Raw genomic sequence first — 19,742 nt, 5'->3', positions numbered from 1 at the left:
CCTGTGAGCCTCAACGGTGACTGGGATGTCAGAGAATCTGGTACATTTCAAGAGGTTCTCACTCTCTTGTCGACCCTGCACTTGTATCATTAAAGTGCCAGAGTTGTTCCTGTTCACTGCCTTTGGTGTACCGGCGCCATTTGCTTTGAGTGCCTTGCTGATGGTGAAGATACTCAAAGTGTTCAGTTTGATGTTTTCCTCATTCGGTTGAATTACCAGGAACGGCGAGAATTTTGGGTTGCCATCCCTGGTAAGTCATCAAGAGTCATCGGGCAGTTATCTTTCGTTTTTTACCTGTCTGGGGTGGGGCTTTAAGGGGAGAGTTTTTCATATTTTTGGCCATGATATATATAAATTTTTATTCAACCCGGCTATATTGTGCCCACTAGCACGGCTCAGTCCCACACTTGGGGGGTAAGGCACTCACCGAAGCTATACTCCTCAAGTCTGGCCTCCTCTTGTCCTTCCATGGTCCTTGGGAAAAAAAAAAAAAAAAAAAAAAAAGGACTCGAGGGTGGAGTTGGGGGACGTCCCGCCTCCAGGCCTTTCTCTCGGATTGACCCTAATCTTTGCGTTGCACAAAGACTGACTGCTGATTCAGAGATGACAAACCATGATTAAAAAGAAATTTCATGGGGACAGGAACTAGATATGGTTTAAATCTAGTCCTTCCAATCTCTTTGCCTAAATGGAGGGGAGTGCCAAAAAATAGATTTGGCATCTCTGCGTTGGGTAGCTCGGGCCATCTACAAGGTAGGCTACCCACCCGTCTTTAGAGAAGCGTCAAGCCAAAGAGGAGTGTTGAGGTAGAAACACCTCGCAAGGTGAACCCCCCTCAGCCTCCAGGATCAATAGCTCCTCCTTATCGGGGTCCTCTCGGAACTGCGCACCCTCAGCAGAAAGGTGCCTGCTGTGCAGGATTTGGAAAGGGATATCTCCTCGTTGAACCTATTTCAACGGTACAGGGTATAGAGATACTGGGGGATAGAAGACAGTTAAGAAGGCTTGTTTTCCTCCGTTCTTTCTCTCTCTCTGTCCTGGCAACTCAATTTTGATAAGGAAGGGAAATTTGGAATCATTGGGGAAATGGGGTATGGAATGGAAATCATAGCTCAAATATGGTAAAAGGGGGTGGGATTTGTGCTATGCCATCGCCTTCCCTTGCTCTCTTTAAACTGAAACCGTCATTCCTCAAAACATCTTTTATATACTACGTTCTTGGGATTTGGGGGGAGAAAAAGTTTGGGGATGATTGCCAGGACAAGAAAAATAGCAAAATGGGTGAATGAAGCCATTCTCATAAAAAAGGGCTGGGGTGTGGGGGTCTGTGGAGCCACTGTGTCTCTCCATTTTTCTCTCACCAGTCGGGTGGTTTTTCGTTGGTTACCACCAAACCAGAATGGCTCTTTTAGTCGCCTTCTACGACACGCATGAGCTTACGGTGGCTCAATTCTTTTCCCTCTCAGTTGAGGGACCCCGGAGACCACACGGGGCCCTCTCGGAACTGCGCACCCTCAGCAGAAAGGTGCCTGCTGTGCAGGATTTGGAAAGGAATATCTCCTCGTTGAACCTATTTCAACGGTACAGGGTATAGAGATACTGGGGGATAGAAGACAGTTAAGAAGGCTTGTTTTCCTCCGTTCTTTCTCTCTCTCTGTCCTGGCAACTCAATTTTGATAAGGAAGGGAAATTTGGAATCATTGGGGAAATGGGGTATGGAATGGAAATCATAGCTCAAATATGGTAAAAGGGGGTGGGATTTGTGCTATGCCATCGCCTTCCCTTGCTCTCTTTAAACTGAAACCGTCATTCCTCAAAACATCTTTTATATACTACGTTCTTGGGATTTGGGGGAGAAAAAGTTTGGGGATGATTGCCAGGACAAGAAAAATAGCAAAATGGGTGAATGAAGCCATTCTCATAAAAAGGGCTGGGGTGTGGGGGTCTGTGGAGCCACTGTGTCTCTCCATTTTTCTCTCACCAGTCTTGTGGTTTTTCGTTGGTTACCACCAAACCAGAATGGCTCTTTTAGTCGCCTTCTACGACACGCATGAGCTTACGGTGGCTCAATTCTTCAAACATTAATTCTCCCCATCAAGCCCCACCCTAAACTAGTAAGAAACGAAAGATAAATGCTCCAATACTTTAGAAGACCTACCAGGAATGGCAACTCCAAAATTCTCGCCATTCCTGGTAATAAAACCAAAAGAGGGAAGTATCAAACTAAACACTTTGAGTATCTTCACAATCAGCAAAGCACTCAAAGCAACTGGCGCCGGAACACCAAGAGCAGTTAATTGAAACAACTCGGGTACTTTAATGATTCAGGTGCAGGGTCGAAAGGAGAGTGAAAACCTCCTGAAATGCACCAGTTTCTCTGACATTTCAGCCACTGTTGAGGCTCACAGGAGCTTGGTGATGCGCAAAGACTTGCTTGTGTACACCACATAGAGAACAATTTATTGTCTTTCATGCAGGACAAAACAGGTGTCACAAAATCAAAGGAGGCAGCTAAAAAATCAGCTTTTCCAATTGGCTTATTAATTCTCCTAAAATACACCATATTGTATGACCATAACGATTTATGCCAAGCTTTTAGTTGGTATTCCAGATCCCGCGCTCTTTACTCAGAACTCCAAAATCATAAGCAGTTACCATCCCTTACAACGTTAAAAGGGGTAACAAGAGCATCCAAGAATCGGAGCGAGTTTCTTTGAAACTCAGGAACAACGGAGTCGAAACTGCATTTTGATTGTTGATGAAGTCTATATTAAATCTTCAATAACATACTCAGACAGAGAAATATTTGGATATTCTGAAGATAACCCTCAGAAATTAGCGACTACACTTCTCTGTATTATGGTTAAATGTATGTTCTCATCCAAGAAATTCCTGGCCAAACGTGTTCTTGGTCACGTCCTTACATCTGAATTCCAGTTCAAATGCATTCAAGACCATATCTCTCTTTTAGAGGACTGCGGAGAAACTGTCTTGGCAATCATAAATAACAACAACAGATTTAATCAATCTTTCTTCAAATGGTTCCCCAGTTGGTCGATGCAATCTCCATATCTTGTTCAGTCACCATACTCAGACAAGCCATTGTATCTTCTTAAAAAACATCAGAAACAACAAGTTTCCATCTGATGGTGCTCAACTCCCAGGACGAATGTATGCAAAGTGGTCTGATGTGAGAGATTTGTTCAAAACTGAAGTAGACAAAGATGCACGCTTATAAAAAAAAAAATAAAGCAACTGTTTACCCGTCAATTATGGACAAGCAAAAGGTGTCTCTTGTATTAAATATTTTTTGTGTGACTGTAAAATTGCAGCGTTGAAGACCTTGGAACCGAGTACAGATTCATGGAAAGACACTGCAAAATTCATTGCAATGATCCTGAAACTGTGGAAGTTATTAAATTTAAATTGCAAGACACCAGTTCAAGACATCCACCATTATAACCCAGACCGGACAGCCATAAATAATGGTGAGAAAGGATCTTTGTTTGTTTGTTTTTCGCAGGTCTGCAGGTTGCAACTACTCCATCACTGTCTGCGAGATTTTTAACAAACATGCGTTAGATCAAGAAAAATTAATGCTGTCTATCGATATTGACTTGGCTGATGTAGCAGATCTCCATCAATGTGATCTTTGCACAGCCTCCATCAATGAAACTGAATTACTGATTGTGGACGAAATGACCAACAGTGATATGAATGATAGTATATCCAAAGATGAGAGGATGACGATGTTTTATATAGCAGGTTAGGTAGCTTTTAAACATAAGCAGTTAGCAAGCAGTACAACCAATGTATCAACTGAATTAAAAGCATATTCTAATGCAATTAACAGGAAAAATTTGACACAGCCAGGAAGAAACCAAAGGCTTGGTGCCCGTGCCCGAGACGTCCAGTGTGTTTTGTGGTTTTTTTCCAGATGAATACTTTCAAATGTTTAAACGATGTCGAGGAGAAGATTGCTACTACTGCTGAGTATCAAGGCCCAAACTCTCACAAACTCAGTAGTAGTTCACAAGTCATGTCTATTCATGACCATCAGAGGGAGACAGAAGACAATTGCCTCCACAGAGTACGCCACATTCTTAGTTGACATGTATGCTCATCAATCCTCAACAATTTCTATTGCAAACCAATTCGTGTGAAAATTCAACGTATTCACGACAAGATTCAATCTGTTGCTGAAATCAGTGGAAAGAAATTCTGAAAAAAGATTCAATTTCATTCATGAGGAATTTCAATTTCCCTGTCTTTCACTTTCATCTGTGCAAAATTTGCCACCTCAGAATTCAGCACCTCCAACCTCACCATCCAAACTTTCACCTTCAACAAGTAGCACACCTTTAGTGACTACCTCAGTTAAAACTCAGAGGGACTGTTTTAACTGCTCATCAACTAAGAAGTCGAATGTTAAATTGAGGCGGGCTATCAAAGAAGAAAAACATGAAAAAACCAAACTTAAATGCTTGTCAGCAGAACTTTTTTAAAATTTACAAATACGTGCTAAACATCAAAGACTATTAAGGCAAGAGAAAAAAAATTGCTGAACTGAAAACAAATCTGAGATATTTTGAAGTTGCAGAATTTAAATTTAGAGCACCAAAAAAGAAAAAAACTTCTTCATAAATGTAAGGGCGATCTCAGTTCTAAAGAATTAAAAAAGCAATGGCTGAAAACAATAAATTATTAAAAGAATTGTCAATATTGCGAGAATCAAAGAAGAAACTTTAACTTCTAAACAAGGATTTATTAATTCGCAATGATGATTTAGAAGGACTTTGAGAAAGTGACAACATCCCGGATGGTCTGATGTAGCCAGAATGGCCTATTTCCATAAAAGAAGGAAAATCATACAAGCCAGACATTAGACGACTTGTCTATTAACAGTAACAGAGAGATGATTTACAAGACAAAAAATATCATCTCATCTCCCAAAACTCTAACTATACATTTGACTGTTTCCCTCCCAGTTAGAGTATCCGGCTAGGGTCGGGACAAAACTAAGTAACCTCATTCCAAGACAAAGACAGAAAGCAAGTTGGAAAACAGATATAGGGGGATAAAAGACACAGCACATGCCGCCCTGCCCACTATGGCAGGTGAGATCCCAACCCAGTATGTCGCCATCAGAATAGTCACTGACGATGTTACTAAAACTAAAACGTACGGTATTTTTCTTCTTTCTCTATGACTGATATAATGGTGGTATGGAATCAGTGGATAATAATAGTACCTGGTGGAAGGCATTCAGTGTGTAATAGAGCTGCACTGTTGAAATATCTTAGGGGTTTTTTCCCCTGAATTTTATCAGTGGATAATAATAGTACCTGGTGGAAGGCATTCAGTGTGTAATAGAGCTGCACTGTTGAAATATCTTAGGGGTTTTTTCCCCTGAATTTTTGCGCACTTTACCCCCCCCCCCCCCCCCCCCCCCACCACCACCACTATAAATTTCAACTTAATCTTTTTTTAAAGATAAGGACTCATTGGGTAATTGCATTGGCAATACAGACTCAATGACTATTACAGGGTTCCTAGCCAAACCTGTAAAAAAAATATTCCAGACCCAGTGAAACAAATTTCAGATTCATAAAACAACTATAAATGTAACTAATTGGAGCGCTTGCTTTTAAAGACTAAGTGGATATTAGTACAAGTGGTAGTGACTCAGTAGTTAAAATTCAGAGTCTCTTTCTCTCTTTCTCACTCACTCCTCTCTCTCTCCACAATTTCTTTTGATAACAAATAGACAAAACTCAATTTGAGAAGAATGGAACCAATTTCAAGGAGCCAATTTATCTTGTTTGTTGGTTTTTAGATTTCATGTGCACTCTCATAACATTTTCTTTTTTTCCCCCGTCTAACAGATGGCCCCTACTCGATGACCTCGTACTAAAGTCAGCGCAGCACAGAGAAAGAGAAAGAATGAAGGCTCTAACTGAGGCTCGGCTGCGGAAGCAACAAGAATCTTCACAGTCAACCCCTGCCCCTACCGAACCTGAGGAAAATATTTCTTCTGAGGCTGCTTCTCTTGACTCCCCTCTCACGTTTCCCAAACTTCCATATCAATCTCAACTTCCAAACCCAAATTGGGCTATTTCAAAAGTGACAGGACATCATCATCACCATCACCTCTGCCAACCACAATCAGAGACCTGAACTCTGTCTGCAGCCACTATTCACAGGCATGCCCTGTTCATTTTGTTCTTCTGAGACTCTAGTACTCAAAGAAGGTTCTGGCAGCAAAGCTTTTTGCTGTTCATTTGCAGCTTGTGTGCCAGTTGTGTGGTGAGGTCAACACTTCACAACCCTCTGAGGCTGAAGAAGTCAGGCAGCATCAACAGATCGGTCATTGTCACAGGTCTCACCACGGGGGTGGGTCATGCTGGCATCCAATGCCTTAGTGAGGGAATCGGCATGCCAGGCATTCACCATAAACATTACTACAATCATATTGCTTCTATAATGCAACAGAAAACATATCAACGCAGGTCAGAGCCTCGACTGGAAGGCATTTGGAAGAAGCAGAATTTTTGAAATGGAAAAAAGAGCACCAGGCGTCAGGAAAGTGCCAAAAGAACTATGAGGGCAGCTCTGGAGGGATGGAACCGGCAGCAGCATTGGTCCTGTGGAAGCAGTGCACAGACCACAACATGAGATACGCCACCCTTCTTGGTGATGGGGACAGCAAGACCTTCCTGGCCCTCCAGAGAGAACTGCCCTATGATGATGCATTCCCAGTCACTAAAGAGGAATGCGTCAATCATGTCTCGAAGAGGCTCAACACTGGGTTGAGAACTTTGAAGACGTCCCTGGCTAAAAAGTCCATCCGCATTGGTGGAAATGCCAAAGGCAGTCTCAGTGATGTGAGTTTACATTGTTTTCATTTGCATCATATTAAAAAAAAACAAAAATCCTTGTCAGGACCTGATGCCAGAAGATGACAATGTACTATTGACAAAGTGGTTTTTAGACCGTTGTTCTCCTCAGTGCATAGTTATTTCGTTTTTGCATTTTTGACAAAAGGATATTTTTTTTCTAGTCCAGACTTGTCCATTTTGTATAGGTACTGAATTGATATTCGCACACAAGGCTTGAAAATTCAGTTTTCTAATATGAACATTATGATCTCACATTGCATTCAATTTATTGTATTGTAGCGTTAGTATTAGGCATCCTGAGCATTGTTGAAAATTCACAGCTGAATTTGATATTTCGTCCAATATCCAAGAAACATTCAATTATCGTTTGAAATATTTATGTTTTGAAAATTCTAAAAGCAAGAGAGCTAATTTGTTGTTTTTTTCCTTCCTTTTTTATACAGCCCAAGATTGGTGTGCTCCAGTCCTATTACACCAAGGCTGTGTGAAGTAACAACACTTCAGTGATGAAATGTCCAAGGCTATTTGGAGAGCGTTTTATCAATCCACTCAACAACACCACCGCTGTCCTGAAGGTGCAGAGTCCAATGGCATCCAGGAACCTGTGCCAGGAACAAGGAAGCAAACAACTTTCCTAAATGAAACTGTTGCTGAGCATGTGAGGGGTGTATATGACAGACTCACTGACCTCGCCTTGATCAGCAGATGCTTGAAAGGAAAGACGCAGAATGCAAATGAAAGTCTGCACTCCCTCATTTGGCTCAGGTGCCCTAAGCATCTCTGGGCTGGGTACCACAATCATAGACCTGAACTGTCTGCAGCAACTATTCACAGGTATGCCCTGTTCATTTTGTTCTTCTGAGACTCTAGTACTCAAAGAAGATTCTGGCAGCAAAGCTTTTGCTGTTCATTTGCAGCTTGTGTGCCAATTGTGTGGTGAGGTCAACAATTCACAACCCTCTGACTCTGAGTCAGGCAGTATCAACAGATCGGTCGTTGCCACAGGTCTCACCACGGGGGTGGGTCATGCTGGCATCCAACGCCTTAGTGAGGGAATCGGCATGCCAGGCATTCACCATAAACATTACTACAACCATATTGCTTCTATAATGCAACAGATGCTGAGCATTGAAAGTATTATTCTCACTCTCACACATGAGGATGGCACATTGAATATCGCAGTCTCTTTTGATGCAACACCACCGCTGTCCTGAAGGTGCAGAGTCCTGGAGCTGGTATCAGAGAGATTTGGCCAATGGCATCCAGGAACCTGTGCCAGGAACAAGGAAGCAAACAACTTTCCTAAATGAAACTGTTGCTGAGCATGTGAGGGGTGTATATGAAAGACTCACTGACCCCGCCTTGATCAGCAGACGCTTGAAAGGAAAGACGCAGAATGCAAATGAAAGTCTGCACTCCCTCATTTGGCTCAGGTGCCCTAAGCATCTCTGGGCTGGGTACCAGAGAGTGTATATTGCTTGTCTCCTTGGTGTCGGTGAATTCAATATGGGGTCGATAGCACCACAATTATTTCTGAATCGTGTTACGTGTAAGGTGAATGAATGAGTCGGGACGGAGAAGAGATTGCAAGAGGAAGCGGTGAAGGGCGTTGCAAAGAGGAGACGAGAAGTGAGAAAGATGACTCAGCAATTGGAGAGAGAGAGAGAGATTGGAGACGTCTGAGGGGGGAGCGTCATATAGTTCAGGGGCGTTTAGTATTATGTAGATGTTATTGTTCGTTTTGATTTATTTTTTCGGTTGTAGACTGCAGTTGTATTATTTCCTCACTTTAATAATATAATATTGTTAAATAGCTCGGTTTTTAAAAATACCAGATCATGTATTGATTATTATTACTAGTGTTCCCACTCAAAAAGGATTGTATTGTTATCAGCCTCATACTCATAATGATTTTTTTTATTATTACTGAGCAAGCTTACAGTTCATGGAAAAAAAAACATGGTAGTAGTATTTTGATCAATGCAACATGGACAGCAATTATCTTTACACTTGTTTTCCAAATTTTAAAGCTCTGTCTTACATAGTTTTGAAAATATTCAATTATCAGTCATTTCATGCAAATAATAGGTTTTTGAATGATTTTTTCACGAATCGCAATGTTGGAAATAAATAAAAATTCACAAAAGAAGTATTTCTATAAATGTATTATGTGTAGCACTTAGCTTTACACTTATAATATAAATTGCAGGACTCTATCTTTGTTTCTTTTCGAAATGTTTTTTTCTCTCGTTTTGTTGTTGTCGTCGTTTTACTAAAAAACGGGTTTTCGTACAATTCCTGAAAAAAAATATTTAAAATCACAATAGAGGTATTTTTATAAATGCATAATTTGCAGCAGTTAGTTTTACACTTGTATTCCCAATTACAAAGCTCTATCTTGGTTGGTTTTTAAAATATGCAATTTTTGATGTTTCATTTTCTTTTTACTTGAAATACAGGTTTTTGAATGATTTTTGCAATAAATGGTATGTTTTCTCAAAAACTACTCAATACATTTGTTTCATATTTTACACACTTAATCTGATATATATGACCTGTATTTCTGTGAAGGCTTTTGTTGGTATCAGTGATAGTTATTGAGTTATACTGGAAAGAGTAAAGTATACCCCTAATTTTTTCGTCCCCCTCCCATTTTGCTTGTACTTAAATGACTATAATTGTATTTCTATGCCAGATATCAACAAAAGCTCACACACATTTGCCTAGAGGGTGTAAATGATTAACTTAAAAAAATATAAAGGTTATTTGTGCAGAGTTTGTGGAGAAAAACTGCCATAACTGATATATTAGCAAAATCCAAGATGGCCGCCACAGAGGCCGAAGGTTTTTACCGAAATGCTCAGAAACACCTTATATGATAATTCTTTTTGTTATTCATGGCCTCTGAAAGTCATAAACCTAGCAAACATGCTGAAATGCATATATTTTTCAAAAGGGGTATGCCTCCCCTAGAACTGGTGAGGTCTTGCACCATCACTTGGTAGAAAGGGAATCCATAATTATTTACCTTATATATGTACCGTCTATGAAGAGGACCTCAGGGTACTGACGATACAAATCAATCATCCTCTTCAGTGAAAAACAAACCATCTGGAATTCTAGCTCTTCTGAAACATGGAATAGAAAACCTTTCCTCGTCTCCAATTTCTTCCAGCAAGTCACATAACCCATGCATGTTATCAGACTTGGACTTGAACTTGGAGCGCAGGTTGTGAATATCCATTAAGCTCACCATCTTATTATACTTCGTTGCCACAAAGTCCTTAAGTTGTTTTTCTACCAGGATTCAAGGCTAGTATGTCCTGAACATCTTGAATCTTCTCCACTTCCAACCGTCGCAGTAGGGTGATTCACTATAACCAGATAGTATAGATAGAACTCAGGTTACTCAGGTCTTTGTTATTGTTTTTTTGCCATCCGCGTTTATGAGTAATTCTCACTAAACTATTTTAACCAGACTATAGATAGAACGAAGTTGACGTCACTCAGGTCTTTGTTATTGCTTTTTGCCAACCGCGTTTACGAGTAATTCTCACTTTTCTTTCCATATTTTTTTATATCCCAGCACCACCAGTGCTTTCTCCTCTGTCACTTTCTGAATTATCGTCTATATCTGTGGTAGAAACACTGGTCTCACTTTTTTTAATAGGTGCAAACATAATGTCAGACCTAATCGTGTACTTTCTGCCCTTCTTCAGCAGGGATCCCTCATGACAGATGTTGTGTTGAAATATCAACACAGTACCTGGACAGAATTGGAAACAAACAAATAGATATAATTTATATAACGATATGATAAATAAAAAAGATGGTCCTTTGTTTAACTGACTATGCAAAAAGTAAACTGACATTGCTTAAGGTTTTAAGTATAAAAATTTGATACCAAGCTATTAAAAGCTGTGGATTGTAAAAGTAATAAAAATGAACGTACGGCTTCAAAAAAGAGCATAATACCAAGCATGGAACATTTCGGACTAAAAACCCTTCTTCAGCCATCAACAAAAATATAAGGAAAACATAATTGCATTACTAAAAAAAAAACACAGTTTTTCTGTATTTATGTTTTCATTATTTATTTCCTGACTATAATTATTAGATTTAAAAGCCAAATCATTAAATTCCAGAACAAATAATTGTAACATCTTTACTTAATAGTTCAAGATTTATTTAGGTATTTTCTGGCCAATAACCTAATTTTTTCTCTGAACATATTATATCATCATCATTAATAACAACAATAAAAACAACAACAATAATAATAATAATAATAATAAAGATATTAACAATAATATAAGATAAGAAATAATATAATTGAGTCCTTGGAGGGGTATTATTATAAGATTCTTGAACTCCTGCGAATGCAATTTTGAACTTTTTCCAAATGTACACTATCACTATCAGGTCTGTCATCTGCATTTTTTGCCAAATTGGGACCTAAAATTTGCCAAAAAAAAACCCCAAAATTTGCCAAAACAATTGCCGAGGAGAACTAAGCATTTCAGTAAAAATTAACACGCGATACAGAAAAAAATAAATATAAAAGACAATTTATTACAGTTAAGGAGGCTACATTATGAATAGCGTTGTTACAAAGATTTTAAAGGATCATTATCCGTAGAGAGTAGCTTCCCTTGGTTTGGGCCCAGGCAAAGCTGCAACATTTCTCAAGTTCCGCACTTTTTTTTCTCGTTATTTTGTTTTCGCTTCTTTTTTCCCCCCAACATTTGCCAATTTTGGGAAATTTGCCAAAATTTGCGGCCGCAAAAAATGCAGATGACAGTCAGGTTCACGTTTGGCATTGAAGAGATGATTTGTTTTGTATTTATTTCTAATGCAGGAGTTTAAGAATCACATACTATTCTAAGAAAATATCATTGATTGAATGGCTCAAAACTGACCCATTAACTCTCTCCTTACCAGCCATTTCAGCATTTTTTCCCAAAGTTTCACACCCACCCAGCACAAAAATTGTTTGTTCTTATTCAAACAGAAAAGCAACAAATACATTCTTTGCATAATATTGATCCGTAAAATGAACTCTACAACACAGTGTCACGTTTTTATAGATAAAATAAAACATTATTCTCTATGTAAATTGTGTTATTTACAAAAGAAATCTGGATGATGAAAGTGATGGTTGCGTCGTAACGGATGTGATGATTTTCCTATGGTTGGTAAGGGGAGGGATGAGACAGAGCCTGAACTTGGACCTCCAGAAAGCGAATGACATATTTTTTTCTATAAACAAATATGAGCCTTACATAGATGAATCTAAATGAACCCTCACAAACAATTTATAGAAGGAACAAAACTGACGTCACTCAGCTCTTTGTATTTATTGTTTTTAGCCAGCATTTTTAAGAGTAGTTTTCACTATATAGCATTAATCACACGATAAACATATAAGGTTACACAAAGTTTTGTGTGCTAGTACATAATATCCAGCTGGCGGATGTTGTGAGTTTTTAAAATCAAACTTATCATATGGGAGTGTACAGCTTTGTATAGACCTGTCAATGAGCTCTATAAAAATTGACTGAAACTCTTTGACAAACTGAAGATTCAATTATTTAGTTGGGATCACGACAGGTTTGGAAAGTGAAAAAATAGTTTAACGAAGGCTGTGTGAAAATATGCTAGGATTTGTTCAGACACGCCAATTCTAAAAAGCGTCGCGTAGCCTTGGCAATATATCCATCGTTAATATAAACGGCCCCCATGAGCTATGCGTAGCGCTGTGGAATTACTTTACGGTCATTCGACTACGATTTGTGAATTCTTTCTTTCTTTCCTTTTTTTAAATATTTGAATTTGACAAATTGACTGATTTCAGTTAATTGACTGAGAATTTACAGGTCTATATTTACTATTTCAGTGCTTTAAATTATTATTAATTTTTTTTTTTTTTTGGTATAAAAAAGACTTCTTACTTCTAAAAGTAAAAAAAAAAAAGAAAATACATGGGTAGTAACTACTGGAATTAATATAATTTTCTGATCATAATATCAGTAAATTATTTAGAACTGACCAATAAAAATAAGCAATAATATACTAAATGGACAAAATAATTATTCACCTGTTTTTGGTATCACAGGAAACACTTGGCCATCTTGACCAATAAATGTTGTCGCTCCTCCTTTAAATCCCTGCAGAATTATGAAAATTGAAAACAAATATTTGAATGATATACTAATTGACAATTAATTTCAATGACCTGATTAAATAAAACATTCTGGGTGGGGTTCCTGACTTCCCATAGTGGCATAGCTGCCAACCCACCAAGCTTATTAAGAGGGAGTTTTGGTCAGAAAATCAGGGAGATTCAGAAAAAATCAGGGAGATACATAAATGTATAAATCTACATTTCAAAAGAAAAAAAGACAAACAATCTCCATTCATGAATGTCTCTGGCAACTGCTAATAAACTAAACATACTTGATATCAAGATACACTATGACTTGAAACAGTTTTAGAATGACCAACAATTGAGTTTAAAAGTTTTAAAAAATGATTTAAGTAGTATTTACAAAGCTATTCATAATTATATACTGCACGATAATGCGGGAGATCGGTGTGACGGGCGGGAGACAACTAAAAATGCGGGAGTTTCCCGCAATTTCCAGTAGCATTGGCAGCTATGTACTGGGCAGGGTGGTTACTAACTATGACTTCTTTACACCTATATATGTTTTCCAACTTGCTTTTAATAATCATTGTCTTGGAATGAGATTATACTTAGTTTTGTCTATTCCCTTGACAGGGTCCTTGGTGGAGACGGGAACAGTCAAATGTATATTTCCAGTTTTGGGAGATGCTATTTTTTTCTTTGTAAATCATTGTAAGCATTTGAGTGTGTTCCTCTTAGTGAGGTCGTGTACTTGAGTCTGGATGAGACTTTTCGGTGATCTCAAAGTCTATGCACAATGATAGTATGCTCTGCTCTTTTTTCGTTTTTTTTAACTATCCCTTTTTCTTCTTTCTTAAATTCTTTCTGGAGCTAAGCCCTCAAAATCAAACAAACAGACGAATAAAAAGAGGTCATGGAGGCAAGTTGAATGAATTTAAGTACTAGATGTATCTATGGAGCATTATGCCCCTTATTGTAAAAAAAAAAAAAAAAAAAAAGTTTTTTAAAATGACAAATGCCACATTTACCTGCTTTTAGAAAGAAAGTGTAATGTACCAAGGGTAGCTTTATTGATCGTAATAGATGGGATAGTAATAAAAAAACAACATCATGTCGTCTTTCAGTGCTATAAATCCCACACAGCATTGAGTTTATTTTAGTTCCTGTAGCTTTAAACAGACACTAACAATTGCTTCCCACAATTTGGATGGGATGCTAGGCAATCACATTGTAGCCTACTTTCGACCAGACCTAACAGACCCAGCTATCCAGTCACTGATAGGTGGACAGGGGGAATTCGAAAAAAATTTTTTTTTAAAAATCTCAACTCAACTGGTGATAAAAACTGGTTCTTTTACGTGTGAAATGAATGCTGCACCAACTGAGAAATCGGGACCAGCTGTAACAAACATAAACAAATCAAATTTTGTTACAGTCTTTACCTCATTAAGGTAGAGTTGAAATGTTATAAAACTCTTCTCTCCATTGTCTCTGACACTACATCCATCAACATGAGGCTTGAAGAACTGGCCAGAGTCATAACGAAGGAATCTCAAACTGAAAGAGTAAAACATAGAAATGCAATATAGAAAGAATGAAATTGACATCGCTGAGCTCTTTGTTATTGTTTTTAGACAGCCAATTTTGTGAGTAGTTCTCACTAAATTCTCTCAATTAGACTATATACGTTCAAGGTTACACATAGTTTTGTGTGTTGGTACATTATATGTTGGATATTGAGCATTAAAAAAAAAAAAAATAGAGCATTTATATAGCGCAATATCCACTAAACGTGCTTTACAAGGGGTCCCTGGCTTACAACAACGCTTAACATATAGGACGGGACATAATGCCTGTTAAGTGAATATTGATTTTAATTTAAAGAATAGATTAAACATCTCTCCTGTAAGTAAAATGGTGGCCTTCAGAAGATGGAGATGGATCGGATTAAGTTTTAAGAATGCCGAACACCAGCTTCCCTTGTGTGGCACTAACATGGACTCAAACAGCTCGAGGTAGACCAAAAGAAACATGAAGGAAAGTTGAGAAAGAAAGAAGCAAAATCAGGGTCTTCATCCCTGAAGGAGGTTTTTGCTGGTGCAGGTAACCAAACAGTTTGGAGAAGATGTGTTTATGGCCCTATTCTCAACGAGGAGAGATGGAAATAAGCCAAGTTAGTCAAAAATATATAGGAATTTCACCTTTTTAACACCCGCTCCCCCCCCCCCCCCCCCCCCTCCCATCTGAAGCTCTTTTTTCTTCTTACCATTATCATCATTTTTTTTGAAAATCGGAATTTTAGAGACAATGGCTGAATAGTACAAAAGGAAGAGTAAAAATAGGAATGATTCTGCCAACAGCGGAAGGGTTGGCAGGTATGTCATACTCACCTAATTACACACATGCAATGAGGAGGTCAAGAATAGATGAAATAGCCCTCCTGTATGCATAGCTGCCAACTTTTCAAAATGCAAAAACGTATTATTATACGCGGTGCGGCGCGGACGCCCAATTCATGTCTTAAAATGGCATATTTATTAATGTACTTAAGTACTAGAATGGTCAGAACTGTAATAATAAGAGAAGCTTACCTTTATAATCATACTGGGTAGGCATAAGTGATGGGGAGGTGGTGACAGAAGCATATTACTGAGGCTTGGACTTAACAGCCTCCTTTGTGGCTGTCTTTGCCCTCTTCAGTCAAGTTAGGAAAAATAAGACTGACTTCAGGGGCAGCCTGAGCACAGACATGCTTTCAGGACTTCTCATTGTCAAGTCTAATAGCACTCCATGCTATGACAGTGAGTTCAGCTCAGACTCAGAGTTCCTGAAGAGGGCAAAGACAGCCACAAAGGAGCTGCATTGGTGTGAGCATTAGTTTTTTTGTTTTTTTTTCTGGATTTTTTTCTTTTTCTGGATGGGCCAAATCGTACTAAGTACGATTTTATCGTACTGGTTGGCAGCTATGCTGTATGTAACACGGTGGCTCTCAAAAGGTGGAGATTGATCGGACATGTTTTAAGAATGCCAAACAACAGACTCCATGTATGACAATAACATTGGACACCGACAACAAGAGGGAGACCGAGAGAAATATGGAGGACAGCTGAGAAAGAAAGAGGCAAATCGGGGTTTGCATCCTGGGGGGAGGTTTTCATTGCTGCAGGTGTCAGAACACCTTGGAGATGTATGTGCCCATGGCCCTATTCTATATGAGCTATTCTATATGAGGAGAGATGGAAATAAGCCATCACATCAATTCTATTCTTCTAGTTCATTCTGACATAGGTACAGTTCGCGCATGCATCATCTCTTCTTCCCCATCCCAAAGTACAATAGTATCAAATTAAATAAACTAAAGGGGGTTAAACGAAGAAGGGGAAGACAGAGGCCTAGTTATATAAAAAATATCCTAGAATGGACAGAGATGAATGGAAGAGAGTTATACGATACTGTCAACAGACAAAAGGAATGGGCAGACTTTTGTCATCGCATAGTGCGGGCAGCCAACGTAAATGAGACAACGTTGGATAGTAAGTATGTAAGTAAGTAGGGGGGGGGGAGGGGGGTTATTTTTCAAGTTTTACTGAAATGTGACCACCAGCTACCATAATATGGGGTTACTTGGGCCACTGCTTAATAAAAAAAAAATAGTGCACGAAAAACTTTTTTCTCTCCAAATCTACTAACAATAATTATTAGTAAATATTTTCACTCATAAGATTTTGAAATTTAAAAAATATTTTACTGTACTAATCTTTTAAAAAAGAAAAAGCCCACGTTACCCCCGGTGGTCCAAGTAATCCCATAATGCATGTTTCTCCCTCTTGGTCTTCATTTCGGTCGTACGTTTTTCAGCTGCACACAGAAAATCAAAGATCTCTTGGCAACATCTGGCAAAAATAGTGACTACCATATATCATTATATATATATGTTATATGTCATTACTTCTCATTAAGGCCAATGACTTGTCTATTGTTGAACACAGCAGGGATGAAATCTTTGATTCTATTCCACAAGATGCTGGCATAGTCAAGAGACTCAATGACACAACGGTGGCTATTTCGAATGCCTGTCATCTCCACTTGCCTGAGAACAAACAATAAAAAAGTTATGCTGAACATTATAATAAGGAACAAAAAAGATATTTATAATTTACTACATTGTTATTATAACAGAAATCTGTGACAAGTTCAATTTAACCACCAACATCGTCAATATAATCAAATCTTCTTTTTCTTCCTCTTTTTTAAAAGGCTGCGGTTATTCGGACTCGAGTCTACAGAAACAGAAATATGTGACAGGTTCAATTTAATCACCAACATCGTCAATATCATCAACTCTTCAAAAGGAATAAAAGTCATTCGAAGTAATTGTGGTATAAATGAAAAGCTTTTCTAAAAACATAACACAATGTCAAATTAAAATTAGGACAAAAATAAATAATAATTTAAAAATTACATATTTCCTATTGTGTGAGACAGGCAGAAAGCCTAAAGTCCGAATAAGGGTAGGAGCTGAGTCAGTGTGACATGGGCAAAACAGAATTTCTTCTTAACTCTTTTTCTATTTCGTTATCACTTCCACCCTTTGCCAATGGCCCACATTATGCCGTACTGTATGCACACACACACATTGGAGTTTGAGCCTGAATAGACACGGGAGACTATTCAGACTAGAGTCCAAATTGCCACTTCATACTCACAAAATGAAGTCATAATTTTTTTAGCACTAAATAATGAATCGAATTTGTGCTTTTCAGTTAAAATATGGAAAACTACGGCAGCTCAATTATTCGTTGGAAGTAAATAATTTGCTGCTCAGATGCATTTGTTATAAATAAAGAGGGAAGAGAGGAAAGCTGAGCTAAAATTCCATCATTGAATTCCACGTTGAAGCAGATATTATTTTCTATGCTTTTACATTAGATCATGAGAATTAAGCTGTATATTTCCCTCTATAAGGAATTAAGTACATTATGACAGCATTGAAAATTGCTCGTTATATTTTGTGGTTTCATGCTTTTTAAATGGATTTAAGTACAATGCTGATCAAAGCTATATCTTAATACAAAGGTTGAAAATTTATAGTCTTCTAGAAATATTGACAAATTAAATTTATTTTTCTCTATTACATGATCATTATTGATAATCGTTTTCATACTTTGCGATTCTAACTCTCTTTTTAAACCTTGCAGTAGTTAATAATTCAATCATAACTTGAAAATCAAATTAGAAAAATAAAAACAACCCCCCCCCCTCCCAATAAATATAGGTATTGATTGAATCATTTATTTAACAACAATCCATAAAAATATATTCTAAAAATGACTTTATTCACTCTATCTATTTCAAAAGTCTCAAGAGAAAACCATTACCTGCCACCTGTCTTCAGCAAAGCAATTTGGAATCCCTTTTTTTCAGACTCCTTGATTAGTTTCTCACATTCCTAAAAAAAAAACACACACACAAAAAACAACAACTAAATTTTAAAAATATATAAAAGAATAATAAAGAACAATTCAGTCGAATATCACGATTAAGAAAATGTGACCCATAGCCATAGTCTCAAAACGGCATTATACTACGTGCTAACCAGGAGCCAACAAGTTAGATCGGTTTTTAAAAGAATAAAGAGCCATTTCCACAGATTAAACGTTGCATGCACCGCTCACATCATGACTCGAACCAGGGGCCTATTTATAAAGTGACTTAGAGTGATATTGTCAGTGCCATAGTCATTTACTACACTACATGGCAAAAATAAGAGAGAGGGAGAGAGAAAATAATATATAACTAAACGTATGGCAATTTGATAAATAAGATTAAGATTGTGGCTTTTACTTTCATTCTCACCTTCTTTGACAATATGTTATGGAGTAAAAAGGCAAGTTTTCCATTGTCCGCCTCAGGAAGTGGGACATCTTCTTTTGTGATGGTCTCTGAGTACTCCGATTTGAGAGCCATGCTTCGTGAATGAATTAAATGACCAGCTATGGCTGGTGAAAAAAATCAGAAAAGTGAGTGGAGCAGGCACTTATGTTGGTAACAACAAGATATGAAGTGAGTAGAAAAGTGCCAGAAGACAATAGAGAATAAAAATTTTTTCGCGGCGGGGGTGGGTTTGAACCTGCGACCTTATTGGTACGACAACTCCGCCTGGCAGGTGAGAGCGTGGCTCTACCGTGTGAGCTATCCACGAACACAAAAATATTCGTTTCAAACCCAAAGTCATTTCTAGATCCCTCTCTCACCCACTTCTTGAGATCGCCGATTCGTTCACCACCATCGCGAAATAATTTTGACCAGCAGTTAAGCTTAATAGCCAATATTCTCATCACAAACATATAACATAGAAACGATTGAGACATTGAGTATGCTCCGGTGTATGGGGTGAATTTTTAATTCAGAAAAGTGAGTGGAGCAGGCACTTATGTTGGTAACAACAAGATATGAAGTGAGTAGAAAAGTGCCAGAAGACAATAGAGAATAAAAATTTTTTTCGCGGCGGTGGTGGGGTTTGAACCTGCGACCTTATTGGTACGACAACTCCGCCTGGCAGGTGAGAGCGTGACTCTACCGTGTGAGCTATCCACGAACACAAAAATATTCACCCCATACACCGGAGCATACTCAATGTCTCAATCGTTTCTATGTTATATGTTTGTGATGAGAATATTGGCTATTAAGCTTAA

General features: G+C 38.1%; 2 protein-coding genes across 3 annotated transcripts in view; both read right to left on the bottom strand.

The window, feature by feature from the left end:
* LOC144978172 (holothin acyltransferase-like) overlaps positions 1–10,091 on the bottom strand; it is a 39,758-nt gene extending 29,667 nt beyond the window's left edge. The window contains exon 1 of the mRNA XM_078923877.1: positions 9,928–10,091. Within this exon, the coding sequence (XP_078780003.1) occupies positions 9,928–10,091 (164 nt within the window). The remainder of the gene's footprint in view (positions 1–9,927) is intronic.
* Positions 8,645–19,742, bottom strand: part of LOC144978173 (uncharacterized) — a 12,161-nt gene continuing 1,063 nt past the window's right edge. Inside the window, exons 2-7 of one of the 2 annotated variants that reach the window (XM_078923881.1) lie at positions 18,904–19,046; positions 18,426–18,496; positions 16,997–17,137; positions 14,490–14,604; positions 12,997–13,066; positions 8,645–10,665 (exon numbers count right to left, since the gene is read on the bottom strand). In XM_078923881.1, coding sequence (XP_078780007.1) covers positions 10,475–10,665; positions 12,997–13,066; positions 14,490–14,604; positions 16,997–17,137; positions 18,426–18,496; positions 18,904–19,014 — 699 coding nt within the window. In that variant the 5' untranslated portion in view covers positions 19,015–19,046 and the 3' untranslated portion in view covers positions 8,645–10,474. The remainder of the gene's footprint in view (positions 10,666–12,996; positions 13,067–14,489; positions 14,605–16,996; positions 17,138–18,425; positions 18,497–18,903; positions 19,047–19,742) is intronic. The other variant, XM_078923882.1, reaches the window with a different exon arrangement.

Source organism: Berghia stephanieae, chromosome 8 (genome assembly GCF_034508935.2).
Source record: "Berghia stephanieae isolate SIO BIC M18660-M18661 chromosome 8, UCSD_Bste_1.3, whole genome shotgun sequence".
In the NCBI taxonomy this organism is placed as follows: domain Eukaryota; kingdom Metazoa; phylum Mollusca; class Gastropoda; order Nudibranchia; family Aeolidiidae; genus Berghia; species Berghia stephanieae.
Note: the sequence above shows the minus strand (reverse complement) of the source record. Positions and strands in the feature narration are given on the sequence as shown.